At 41.8% G+C, this 14,481-nt stretch overlaps 1 protein-coding gene and 1 pseudogene across 1 annotated transcript in view; both read right to left on the bottom strand.

The window, feature by feature from the left end:
- Nucleotides 1-3,654, bottom strand: part of LOC117704546 (disks large homolog 5-like) — a 74,059-nt gene extending 70,405 nt beyond the window's left edge. Inside the window, exons 1-4 of the mRNA XM_034496721.3 lie at nt 3,469-3,654; nt 2,471-2,633; nt 1,213-1,344; nt 340-526 (exon numbers count right to left, since the gene is read on the bottom strand). Coding sequence (XP_034352612.3) covers nt 340-526; nt 1,213-1,344; nt 2,471-2,633; nt 3,469-3,586 — 600 coding nt within the window. The 5' untranslated portion in view covers nt 3,587-3,654. The remainder of the gene's footprint in view (nt 1-339; nt 527-1,212; nt 1,345-2,470; nt 2,634-3,468) is intronic.
- A 2,356-nt stretch (nt 3,655-6,010) lies between these two features.
- Nucleotides 6,011-7,069, bottom strand: LOC117702674 (ribosome biogenesis regulatory protein homolog; annotated as a pseudogene).
- Nucleotides 7,070-14,481: the final 7,412 nt, after the last annotated feature.

The raw sequence follows: 14,481 nt of genomic DNA, 5'->3' as shown, positions 1-14,481 counted from the left end.
GCTACAGGCCCTGACTTCATCACTCAATGTTCTGTGCTACTGCAAAGGAGGCAGCCACATAGAACCCCTATAGTACAATGGCATGTAGGTGTGTAATGTGTGTTCACCCCATCTGTCTTAATGAACTTCTGCTTGTAGTTGATCAGGAGTGTGTGCTTGCCAATCATCCAGTTTTTGAGAGAGCCTAACTCCACAGAAAGTCTTGTAAATGATCACAGAACAACTGGATAAGAATTAGGAGAGTGCCTGGACAAGGTGGAGGATGGTTATCTGGGCTTGACATTGTTTATGGTTAGACATGAGGGCAACCTGCTCCTAAGCATCCTCCATGCATCTTACCTGTTGGATATGCTTGGAAAATTTGTCATAGATCTTCATGCTGGCCTCCACACATAGCCTCCTTGTTTCCTTAGAACACACTTCCAGTTTAATCTGCTCCTTAAGCAGCTGCCTGTTTTCATTCCAGAGCATTTTTACTTCACTCTTCATACGAAGAGATTCTGTCAGGAGGTGACAGTTCCTGATGCTGAACCACAAAGAAGAAATGGTGATCATTCCCAGGCACCATCCATCTTCCTCCCACTTCTCCAAGTACCATTTCTTCTCATCATGGGCCCTGATCCCCAGACAGCCCCAGACTACAGACCAGAGTAGCCATGGGACCTCACATATAGGAAGGTCAAATCCAGAAGAAAGCAACATTCCAAAAGACTGAAGGTACTTCTGAAATCCCTGACACCAACAGGGACTCATGTATCTCCCAGAAGAGGACATGGGACCCATGATTGCATATATGGCTTTGGTATTAGAGAACCACCTCTAGGTAGAGACAGGGCAAAGCTGCTCTAGGAGAAGAGAGGAGACCGAACAGATACACATCATTCTATGTGTCTCATGCAAACCAGATCTGGAAATGTGTTTTCAGTGCCCCAGAGACTCAAGGTTGATTGATGTCTCCATCAAGGTGCACACCTTTTCTATTTAGAGGATACTGACTTGGGAAGGAAAATGATTGGAGGGGCTCACAGACTCATCACACTTGATCAAAATAATTTTAAAAGATCACAATCCTAGAGCCTTTCTTTGAGGGAGGAAGCTTCCTGTTGAGAGTCAAACAGTATAGAACCAGAGTCCTCACTTTGTTTTAAAGAAAATGATGGGCAGACACATTCTGTGCCTAGTGTTGGGGAAACAACAGTGTGAGTCACTCACCTGTAAAGTTGATTATTTTTAGTCAACTCCTGGCACTTATACAAGGCCTCACTGATCTGCTTCGGAATGTTTTTGAGATCGCGAGTCACCTGGTCATGTTGCATCTCCAGCATGATCGTCTCAAAGTTGAACCTGTGGAAGGGTGTGGCCCAAGGAGCAAATAATCCCTGAACTAAGGATTCAAGGATTACATCAATTCAAGTTGAATCGTGAACTACCTCAGCCCATATATACCACAACCTAATGCCTTTGTACTGGGTCCTCTTGGTGCTTATTAAACTTGTTACACTTGATCTGGGCACAGTAGAGCTAGGGAACTAAAAAATGGGAGCTGACCTGCTTTGGCTCCATGAGTGGTCTTGAAGGAATAGATTAAGTCTCCAAGAACTTTCCAGGTGCCTATGCCACAGTCCTGAGTCCAAATTAATCCTGTGATGACACTTTTTCACCTTGTAGACAAGGTTTTCTCAATCCTTGGTTCTATCACTACATAAATTCCACACTTCAGTATTTACAGGGAAAAGGTTTTACTGCCTATATCCGGATTTTCTAATGCCCATCAGAGGTGCACACAGAGATCATGTGCTGTGATGCTACAAGTGACCCTCCATGGCCTCATCACTATCATTACCTAAAAAGTCAGTCAGGTAAAGTCTCCAGCCCCATCACACTACACAGACTCCCTGGATCTTAAGTGGAATACACACACACAGACATACATACACACACATACACACATACACTATCACAATGTCAAGTACATACAGTGATGTGACATTATCTCAGTGTAAACTGAACAGAATTTGAGAAAAGCAGTGATGACTTGTGAGAAATACACTCACACTGAGGGGCAGCATATAGAACCAGGTCCTCCCAGTTGTTGACAGGACGAAATGAACCCAAAGCAGCTCCAGAAAAGTACAAAAATGATTCACCATAAAAACACAGCAGCTAGCATCTCCCACAAAGCAATACCAGTCCAGGCATCTTAAAATGCATGATAAGAGCTCACACACTAATACTGCTATTTCCTGAATGATTCATGCCACAGGCTATAGTTTTCTTTTGGAGGAATCAAAAGAGCTTGTGACCCCATCTCACTCCTGTCTGAACTTCAAGTTCTGTGTTTAATATCCAATAGCAAAATGCATTTTGACATGAGGACAGCCTGGAGTTGTAGCCTCCTGTGATATGTGGAAATCTAGGGTCAGCAGAGAGGGCCCAAGATAGTCAACTGAGAACTGGGCATAATGATTACCTGTTGTTCAAATCCTTGACATTATAATGTGCCAGGATTCCCCGGAGTTCGTCTCTCTCATTACTCATTCTTTCGAGGTCCCTTTTGAGCTTCTCCAACCTCTTCACTCTCTGCTCCTGCTCACTGATGGTGTAGGCTTGGGAGGACTCTTTCCCAACAGACCCTTCAGGTAGAGAAACACAAGGAAACTTGTAGGGAAAATACGACAGGAAAAGGAGAAACCATACTTACTCCCACAGAGAAGCCTGAGGAAGAGGGAATTCTAGAGACACAGTGAATTCCTGAAAGAGCAGGAAAGCTATCTTCAAGCTGGACTCCACACCTATGTCCCTGCTCCCAACCACCATCACTAAACATAGGGCTCAGTCCCTACTGCAGTCCCACTAACCCTGAAGTGCTTAAGCTTTCCCAGTCAAGAAGAAATTGAGGGCATTGTCAGTTTACATCTGAAGATGTAGTCTGTACTGCTTAGCACACACAAAAAAAAAATGACCATAAACACCAGCACGAAACATCTCCCACAAGCCAACACCTATCCTTGCTTCTTAAATGCATGATAAGATACCACACACTACTACACTTATCCCAGACTGTAATTCAGCCCACATCTTGTGTGTTCCAGACCAAAGTCTCTGAGACCTTGATACTTGACAAGGGGATTATCCCTCTCTGTTCTTGGCATCACATATTCATGTAACCTACAGGAATCTATTGAGGATGAAATGCTTCAGCACTCTATCCTGAGAGCAAGGCTTTGTTATTCTCAGAGAACTTTCATCTGGCATGCTTTGCCACTCAGCAGGAAATTCATATCTCTCAGAAAGCAACTGAAGGCTTGTCAATTCCTGGATCTCTGCGAAAGTAATCATCAGAAATTCTGGACTCTGGGTCTGCCATTGAGAAATGTTGAGGCTCCAGATGCTAAGCCCTTCTCCAGTAAGGACCTGCTCAAGGTCCCCTCCTCCAGGAAGCTTCCCCATGCACTGCCCAGGACTCACTGTGTCTTCCCCAGTGCCATCTCCTTCTTCCTGCTTTACAGAATGCCTTCTGCCTAGGTCTGGTCTCTGGTTGTATTGTACTGTCCCGACGAAACAGCCTGAGCAGCATGGACAACATGACTGCTTGTGAACCCAGAGGCTCTGAAGGAATACCCCACAGGCAGTTGGTGTCACCACAACACTGGTGACATCACAGAAGATTCTCGGGTTCTCCTGGATACAAGAGATTGTCCAGGGAAGTGACTACTGATGATGTCACTGGAAACTGCCATGGCCTACCTGCTGACCAGCTTGCCCCGCATTGACCAGTTTCTGAGGTGCCCTTTCCTGGAGTCTCTCTTTTGACTCAGGGGATACACCTTGGCAACTTTCCCTTCAAAGCTAGAGATTTCTCTCTGCTTCATTACAAGGCAAGCACTTTGGACGGGAGAGTTGGTTAGGGCCTTGGCATGAGCAGCTCATCTTTGTTAGTACCTAAAGGTCTAGGGTCCTTGCTTGAGGGAGATTCTTCTCCATGATAAATCTACACTTAGGCACCATACATGTACCACAGTCCAGTTCCCCAGGGTGTCCTGGTTCCCAAATGCAACAATGGTTCTCCTGCACCTTTAATTGTATGCAAGTTGGATTATATCTAATTATTGTGCACATGCCTTGAGAGGAGACATTGTTTCAATATATTCAGACATGTGTTTCCACAATCCCATTTTTGCAATGTAAACTCCCTTGTTCATGGCAATATAGGAAGGAGTTCAGGTCCAAGGGAATATCCAATTGTAAAATTTATGTCTCTTCTTCAGAAGATAAAACCCCACTTTCTCCCTTTCTCCATTACAACCAGACATAGTAGGCATCTTGAGCAAAGGTCAACAGGGACATTGGATTGCTGCTCTGTAGTTCCATTAGCCATCACTTCTCCAATATCTACCTTTCTGAGTTCCAGTGAGAACTCAAGAGTTCACTGAGATCCAGTGAAACCTCCATTTAAATGTGTCCAGTAGTTCAGGAAGGACTGTGTTTGGCACTGTCATCTATGGCTTCTGCCTTCTGAATCTATGGTACAATGTGACCTAACCTCTCAGGTGTAAGAGTGAAAACGTCATGTAAGTCCTTTCCAAATTATTTGTGTTGTCCTGGGCTACTTCCTTCAGCCAGGTAGTATCACTATGACAATGATCAAAGGTGGCAATTCTGCAGAGAAACAGCAGGGGATTTATTAGGTAAAATGAAAAGGATTTGGAATAATAGTCAATCCTAGTATAGAAATGAATTTCATTATGTGGTTGTGGTTTTATGAGAACAGCAGGAATAGCAGGGTGATTTCAATCAATGAAAGTATGAATTTCATTGTATAGTCTTACTCTTTGCATATATATATATATATATATATATATATATATATATATATATATAATTTAATTTTGCAAAGATAAGTTTATTAAGACTAAAAATAAAACAATGAAACGAGGAAAAACATCCAGGACAGAAATAAACATGAAATCTTCTGCTGGGTGTGGCTGCTCCTCTCTAACCTCAGCCTTGGCTCCATACTGAATTCCAGGCCAGCACTTGGTAAACTCAAGCCAATTAAACAAAAGCCATCAGTTACAAACAAAATGACAACCATTTTCTGGAGTTAATTACCATTACAAGGTTAATTACCATTACTTAGTGTGGTTCCAATATGTCACTTAAAGCAATTCACTGGCCAAATGCACAACCTGAACCAACATCAAAAACCACTATACTTTTAATATTAATAGTTAGTGGCAAAGATTTCCTAATACAAGGGGTCTTTTTATTTATTATTATTTATTTATTTATTTACTTATTTATTTATTTTTGGTTTTTTTCTGAGAAAGGGTTTCTCTGTGTAGCCCTGGCTGTCCTGGAACTCACTCTGTAGACCAGGCTGGCCTCGAACTCAGAAATCAGCCTGCCTCTGCCTCCCAGTGCTGGGATTAAAGGCATGGGCTACCACCGCCCAGGGAGGCGTCTTTTTATAACCATTGTAACTACTTTGTTTTTCTCAAGCACACTCCGTACTGGTACCCAGGTTACTGACTTCACATACAACCCCTACCAACAGTAAAAGTTAAAAGCAACATCAGGTTAAAGCATACCTTTACAATACTTGTAAATCACAGGTGGACATAATTTTCCCCCATCCTCCTTTGCTTTGATAAATATATAAGGTTTGTTACAAAAATAATGCAAAAATGTTGAAACCAATCTACTATAACTCAGAAATCTGATCAACTCTTACCCACTATCCAAAGTCAAGAAAAAAAGGCAGGCCTTAACTTACTCCTGGTTCTGACCATATCATTTCTATAATTCTCACATTCCAAAATACACTAACTTCCAGTCAGCGTCTCCATTAGTTCATAGTCCAGCACTGACTCTCTTGGGGAGGCAAACGTGTCACTTCAATGTCAATCTCATTGAGGACAGCAGCCACCTCCTGAGCCAGCCTGCAGCACGCACAACTTAACCTTTAGTACAGTCCTAGATTTTCAGAACAGGTCCAGAGGTGAGAACGCTACTTCCTCCTCTTCACACCTTGGCGCGGCACTCCTGTCTTATGGCCCCCTGACTCAGGTGGCCTGGAATGCTTCTTGCCTCCCAGGCCTCCTTTCCTTTTCTCTCCCTGACCCAGCAGGCAGGCTGCCCTTTCTCTTGCAGGAAGGTCCTGGCAGGCCCTCTTTTCTCTTGCCTTTCTGGCTCATCTTCCTCTTCTTGGCAGGCTCCTCTTGGACCTCTTCCCTCATCTGCTGTTGGTGGCCCTTGTCACGTCCAGCTGAGGTTTATTACTGCTCATGATTTGAAGTAGCTCCCACTGGTGCTTTTTCTTGGCTGGGAAGTCCCCAAAGGCGGGCTGAAACTTCCTCTTCTTGCCAGAGCTTTGGGGCGCTTTCTCCTTGGGGAGGCGCTCCTGGAAGCTTCCCAACGAAGCTCCTCCTTACTCTGGTGTCCCTTAGGGTGCAGCCCAGCTGAGCTGGGCATCTGCATCTTGTGCTCACAGGCCAGGTTCTACAGAAGGTTCATCTCTTTCTTGGCCATGCGTTCTTTGTTGGCCTGAATCCTCTTGGTGAACTGGTCTTCCATGGGGTTAGCACTCCTGGGCACCTTGATGAGCCATTCCTTAATGTCATCCTGTGCGTGCTTGTAGCCCCAAGACACCCCCACTGTCCACTCACCTCATCCCACATGAAGTTGGTCTTCTTTTTGGGACTGATGGGATGCCCTTAAGGCCAGCGGGTGAGGGGCAGTGGCCAGGGCAGCAACTTCTCGCAGGGCAGGCATGTGGCAGGCTCCAGCAAGCGCAGTACCACCGCCTCCTCCATGTGCTCCATGGTCTGCAGCTGCCAGCAGCTGGTTGATGAGAAGCTGCATGTTGTCCTTAGCCAGGGCCCGCAGCTCAGCCTCCAGCGAAGGCCTGGCCTGGCGCAGCACTGTCGGGGGGATTGTGGTCCTAAGCCAGCAAGTTGCCCAGGTCGAATTCCAGCTCTAGCTCCTTGTGCACCTTGATGAGCTGCAGCTTCTCCACCTCCTCTTGCTCTGCCTTGGCCAACAGCTCCTCCACTCTCTTGCCATCCATGGCTCTTGATGCACACCTCTGTTCCCTCACTTTGGGGCAACAGCAGAATGTGTCCCTACTACAGCAATACTCTGTTTTGCTGAATATTTCTGAAAGAGATGAATTAATGATCAGAAAGTTTAGAAAAAGCTATTTAACTATCTAGTGAACTCCTGCAGACACGATCTGCTTTCCAACAAATTATACTTCTCTGTCCACTGTGTTTTGTGCCAAACAGCGATTCAAAAAAAAATTTGTGTTGAACAATTTGTTGTTTCCACAGGGAATAACAAGAAATAAAAATTTTAAAGACTCAAATGAAGACCACAGAGTGTTTCCTATCATGTTCTTTTTGAACTGCTTGCTTATTTAAGTCTTTTTTTTCATAGCTCCAAGTGTGCTGGAGGAGAAGCTTCCACTGCTGTCAGATGTTCAGGCTCTCCTCCTCATTGCACACAGAATCATCCCCACAGTACCCACAGTTGCCAGTGTCTAAGGATGAGTTCTCTTGTCACCTGACATAAATCATTCTTCTATCCAATATCTTTCTAAGCACTCCACCCAGAAAGGAAATTGCTCTGTAATTTCTGCATTTTAAAACAGCCTGAGTGAACCAGCAAGAACAGTTTTGTGGCTAAACATTACGTTACACCAAGTAAGAGAGCTAAATGGAAAAATGAAAATAATTTTGTTTTATGGCATATATGCTTGTGATTTTTGGAATTGCACATTGAATATTTTCAAACGGTAACTGTTTGGCACCAAAAATTCCTGCCACCTTTTAAATGATGTAGCAAGAAACATTGCTATTGATCTAAAGTGACACAACTGATTCTTTACACAAAACAGTTTATTTGGTTTAAACAGTCAGTCACTGATTACGTGGTGAACTCTCTAGTAATCTACCTATAAAAATGCTTACAAAACTACTATTATACAGGCTATCGTGACTTTTGCTTTGAAACTCAGAAGCACAGGTGTTAGAAAGGACCCAAAGGCTCTGGGGATGATCTGGTCCAGTTGATTCATAGAAATGCAAGACCCAGGGTTTTCAGGGAACAATGGAGGTTATACAGCTAAGCACTGATAATTGGTCAAGTCACTTCAATTGTACTATAGAGCTTCAGCTACAGGCACCTGAGCACAGAGATCAGCAGATTAGAAAGGAGTGCCCTTCCCAACACTAGGAGATTCAGAATACACTTGAAGTATATAGATTTCATTTATTACTTTTATAGGCATTATTTTACCAAGTAACTGTCATCTTCCAGGTTCTGCTGAGGCTTCATTTTCCACAGTTGTTCTGGGTTTGTAATATCTTTACTGATCCCCTTGAATGCTGTAAAATAGTGTGGCCTTAGCCACCTAAAGAAAGAAAATGGAAGTCTGTTCCCTTTATGATACTATTGTTTTGTTGTTGGTTTGTATTTGAGACAGGGCTTCCCTTCTCTGTGTATCCCTGGCTATCCTGGACCTTGCTCTGTAGACCAGGCTGGCTTCAGCTTCAGAGATATGTCTGTGTCTCTCTCTCAAGTGCTGGGACTAAAGGCATACACCACCATTGTCCAAAAACAATACTTTTGTTTGATGGAACAATGTAAAGTACTTACTCAGTTGAGAACTAGAATAGAAAAACACAATTAAAATTCAAATAGTGAGTAAGCTACACATTTAACTAGCCTTCAACCAGTTCACTAATGTCAATTATTCATTCAATGAGTGACCTGTTACTTAAATGAAACATATAGGATTGCCTGTTTCTCTTTTCTACAGGAAGATTTTACTCCAAGTTCTCAATTAGACAAAAGCCTGTTCCCCTTAAAGATAAATGGAATTAGGAATGCATTTTTCAGTTTTGGCATTGATTCTATTATCAAGGCTTGAAGAAGTTGATAGAGAACTTCAGGAAGATAATGTTTCCTAGGCTTCCACGTTAATGATGGAATCTGTAACAAAAATGATCTGCTTTGTATGCTGAAACATTCCTGAAGGTAGGAAAGAGAAAAGATACAGTCATGAAGCTGAATCCCAATAGTTACTTCAAGGCACAAAAGGCTGCCCTGCCAGAGTGTCCTTTGGACAAGCCCTGTTGGTAAAAGTGGCTACTCACCTATTTCTGATGGGTATTAAGTTGTGTTCAGTCACTGACAAGTCCACTTTCTCAGCCAACCCTGTGGAGAGGAACTTGTTAAAAATTTTCCTATACCAAGAAAATTGTTCCTTAAGAACTTCATGGAGCCTGATCCAGTCTTGGCTTTGCACATCTCATGCATGACAAACAGGACATAATAGTCTCCATCATTTTTAATGAGTTTTAATTCACTTCTAGAAGGTTATACCTCCAATCTGTACCTTGTCCAACGGGGGAAAAAAAACAAGTTAGGCACAAAACAGGTAGGTTCTTGGAAAATATTCCAAATACTTTGGGATTTTGGACCACCTGTGATGCCTTATTGAGTGGAAAGTTATTTTCAGGAGTAGATTATAATACTTAGAATGTATCCAAGTTCTAAAGGTCAGCTTTTTCCCTGAGAGCAGTATTGTGTATTTTCTTACTAAGGTGCTCTGGGAATTCCAGAGTTCCCTATCTTGGAACATTCTGGAGGAGACTATAGGTTGAGCATCCCTCACGTGAAAACTCACAGTGTTAAAATGCTCCAAAGTGCAAAACGGGAGTCTCTTCATGGAAACACAAGTGGACCTCACATGAGGGTTTGCACAGAAATGTCAGGCATAGTAAATATATTCTAATTGTACATTTCTATAGTAGCTTCTCAGTATATAGTCCTTGGTGACTTGGAACTTGCTATGGATAGCAAACCCCCAACTCAGAGATCCACTTGTCTCTGCCTCCCAAGTGCTGGGATTAAAAGCGTGTACCACCACATCTGACAGTAAGTCATAATATGTATATTAAATTATCTTCAGGGTAAGCATATTTATATAAAGTGTAAGCAAAGCCTGTATGAGCTTCCTGTTTAAACTTTTATTTTATCTTCAAGGTCTCTTATTTTGATTATATAAATTATTACATTTGTATGTTACATATTAAAATCCACAGATTTTAAAAAGCCCTACCACACAAAATATTTGTGGTTCTAAGTGCTGATTTGGAATGTTAGATACACAAATCTGTTTTGATTGTACCATGTAACAGCCATCCTCTGGTTATAGAAACAAGCAAATGACACAAGCCTGGCCATCAAGAGTTAACTCATGTGATCACACTGAGTTGCTTAGGGATGGAAGCCAAATCTAGTTGATAAGTTACAGTCCTCTTCTGATATCATCCCCAGTGGAAGAGAATAAAGTGATACCCTTAACATGTTTGCTAAGTTAGAACACTACCCATGTAAGACAAAAGATGTCTTCCCGTGAACACAAGAAAGCAAACACAGAAAAGCCAAACAAGAAACAAAGAAGGGCAGTGAGAAATCCTGCTGACAATAGCTTAAGCACTGGAAGCCAGGTCACTTCTCACTCAGTTACATAGTTAATACCTTCCTCTTTTTTGTTTGACTGATTGCTTGTGTTGAGTTGTGTATTGACCATTGCCACTGAAAGACTTCTGGGTAAAATCTATGCCATTCAACAAGTTCTTAGAAGGCTGATTATTACATAGGCATTAAAGAGGAGAAAGAGAATGAGAGTTCAAGCCTGCCTGTGAGATGCTTACAGTCTGTCTTCAGGATATATTACTCCATGCCATTTGCTGACTTTAACCAATACTATAAAGTGAGTGGTTTGGCATGAGGTACCTAGGAATAGAGTAGCATGCATTGTACTAAAGTATAAGAAACAGTTTACTCTAAGTTTAGAGTGTATTTTAAGTCTGGTGGCTCAAGCTGGCAGACAGTGATGCATAAATATATAGGTGTTCACTGTTAATTTCTTAACCAAACTGAACAATGATGGGAGACACAGCAAATACAAAGTCAAATGAAATGTCTGGTCTCAAAAACCTTTTGGTGCAGGACAGGCAAACAGTCCAGCAAGAACTGTGTGGTAATGCCATGCATCTTAAAGGATAACAGTTTATAGACAGGTGGTGACCTGCAGCGAGTTGTTGGTGCATGCTGACAGACAGCCACTGCCTAGAGATTGTGGGTGGAAGGCCAGAGTGGCCCAGAAGAGATGCCCAGCCATATGTCTGCATGGTACCATGCTGAGGGACATCACTAAGGAAAAGAACCCATGTCAGTAAGGGTGATTGTTGACTGTGTGCCCCCAACTGAGAAACCAAAGTACCAGTTAAATAAAACATGCCTTCTTTCACCAGACATTAGCTAAACCTATAATTGAACTTCTACAGGAGAGAAGGTTTCATCAGTTTTCAATTCTGCAATTCATCTAATAAAGCCTAATCTGCATTGTCATGCAGGATGAGACAGGAGAGATCTGCTCCAACCCTGACAAAAAGAGATCCTGAGGCATGATCAGGAACCCACTCTAATGCTCTACATGCAGGCCTCAGAGTTTAAACACTGAGCATGCCTACCCCAAGTATGTGACCCTAGAGGTCTCAAGAATCTTCTGTCTTTGGTTGGGTGTGATCCAGTGCAGCTGATACATCACACAAGGAAAGACAAAAGTCCAGGCAGGTGCTGGATAGATGGCTTATCCATTTGAGACTTTGTTTCTTAGAAGATCTAAAGAGTGGCATTAAGAATCCTCCATCTCTGGTGCTGGAGAGATAGCTCAGCAGGTAAGAGCACTGACTGTTCTTCCAGAGGACCCAGGTTCAATTCCCAGCCTCCACATGCCAACTTATACAACACATGCCAACTCCACAACCATCTATAACTACATGATCTGGCACTTTCACAGACATACATGCAGGCAAAACACCAATGCACATAAGATAAAAATTTAAAAAAATCCTCCATCACTTCTGCTCCAGGTGTAATCCATTGACCTCTTCTGCCCTCGAGAGAATTGTATGCATGTAGTGTACAGACATACAGCAAGAAAAACACCCATACACATAAATGAAATAATGCAAAAACAGAAACAACACCCTAACCAAATTAAAAAAATATCATCAAATACATTTTCCAGGCCAAGAGAACAAAATTCATCATCAGTAGAACAACACCACCACCAAAACAAAACAAACAAACAAACAAAAATCCTAATATCTGCCAAATGATCTTGGAATTCATGATCTCTGCTTTGCAGTTATAAGTGATGCTACCATTCAAGGAAATAAAAGGCACACAGCTCTGTGGTTACTAATTTCTTTGATATTCCCTTAGTGAATTTTATTTCTTGGGATGTATTAGAGAAACACTCTTGTGTTTCTCCTCTGTTTGTTCATCATGAGCATCCATGGAGTAGTGCATTTTAACATAGCTGAATTTATGACCACAAAGATACAGCATGGATATGTTTTTCATCATGAAGTTAGGTCCACAGATTTTGACACACTATCCACACCAAAAGCACAATTCTCTGTGTAGCTGTGACTGGGAACAAATAATGAAGACTAAGCCACATTACACTTGAAGAGGTCCATTCCTACCTGGTACTTCTTGTGTTACAAGACTGTGAACCACACATGAATACAGAAGGTTCTTATGAGATAAAAATTAGAGACTATGTTTTTATTCATAAGAATACATTAATTTTATTCAGTACAAGCTTAAAGTAGGAAAGTCAAAGTATGTAGTACATAGCCTTAACAAAACAGCAAATTAATTATAGTAACAAAAACAAATAAATGACAAAACTTCAAATGAAAAGAAAGAAAATCATATACTCAAGGAAATCAAAAGTAACCAAAACCAAAACACAGTTCTTAAGCTAAGCAGCATTCTCGTGCTGTAGATTTTGCAACAGAGACCTACAGTCTGTTGATGGCCTTAGAAATATAGTGCAAAGACTGTGACTAATGGTAATAATGTCTTCAAGATGAATGTAGCTATGCCCCAATTGGGGTGGGGTGCTGTTGGACAAGTCCTTGCAAAGCAAAGCAGGAGTCATATTACAGACAATACCTCAAAGTCCTTAAAATTCGCTTGACTTATCTCCATGAAATTATTCAGGATGACCCATGAGGACAAGCAAAATTTGCATTCTCAGGCCCCTCCAGGATGACCAGCAGATCTTAATGACCCTCAGCACTTCTCTGAAGCCTTCCAAACATGCACTCTTGCTGAACCAGAGGCTAGACAAAATAAAGGCCTTTATGATACATAGTTACCCAAAGAAAGGAAGAAAATTCAGCCCATGATTTCCATGGTTATAGGGATGAGATGCAATGGTGGTTTACTTGCTTTGCACAATCAGTGCTTCTGATGAAGAATTGTGTCTGCGAGATACCTTGACCTATTCTGTGCCCTGTTTGAGTTTCTGTTGGAATATTTCAGACATAGGGGAGCAAGACATAAAAGCCTGGTGAGGACCTGTCATGTCAGCTATCCAGCAAACACCAGGCTTATTCAGCAGGACAATCCAGTATGACCTTTGAGCTAAGGTCTTTCCTTGTATCCCCAAAGAAGCAGTGCCACAGAGCATCTGGGCCTAAAATTTTTTCTCAGATTTAATAAACCGCTTACAAGTTAATTGTGAACTACACACTGTTCTGGAGCTAAAATAAAACACCACATTTCTCCAATAGTCCATATATATTATATTGAAAAATAACTGCATAACAATGTCTGAAAAGAGCACTGTAGAGAGGTCTTCTAGGGAGCCTAGCAACCATTCAAGTGAAGGCTGTTATTATATCTAGAGTACAGGAACCTGCCTAGGTTCCTCTTGTGAACCCCTCCATCTGCAAATCCCCAGAGAATCCATCTCCTAGAATCCATGCTCACTGAAGAGACACTATAATCAGCAAGAATGTGCAGTATACAAATCTTCCCAAGGGAAAGTATTGAACTGTAAAAGGGATATTAATGAAGAAAGACGTGATACCACTGCTAATAGAGAAGAGCAGAGATGGGACACGGACCCTTAGCCAGCATTGTTGACTCTCAGGCTCATGGATTTGACATGGCAGCCTCCTACTTACCTCTATGTAACACAGTCTTTTATTTTCCTACAAATGATTTCAATATAGATAAATAGATTTGCTCTACAACCAGTTTCAATAGTGATGAATAGTTTTTCTCTACCAACTGTTGAATATCTGACTTTACACCATTATCTGTCTCCTTTTGTTCTGTTGAGTTAGGTGGAGAGGCATGATGACCTGCTACTGTATTTGATGTTTCTGTGATGCAAAGTGAACTGATAGAGTACTTTCTCATTAAAGCTGGACTGTATTATCATTTAAGATGTTTGCTGACCAAGTGTATATATGTATAGATACATATGAATATGTACACATATGTTCAGAAACAAACCAGTTCATGCCTTTGTACATGCACACACACACATGCACACACAGAGACATACCTAAATACACACTTGTATGTACAAGAAACCAT

This window comes from Arvicanthis niloticus, chromosome 2 (assembly GCF_011762505.2).
Source record: "Arvicanthis niloticus isolate mArvNil1 chromosome 2, mArvNil1.pat.X, whole genome shotgun sequence".
Lineage (NCBI taxonomy): Eukaryota > Metazoa > Chordata > Mammalia > Rodentia > Muridae > Arvicanthis > Arvicanthis niloticus.
The sequence above is the reverse complement of the archived record's forward strand: the minus strand, read 5'-3'. Positions and strand labels throughout refer to the sequence as shown.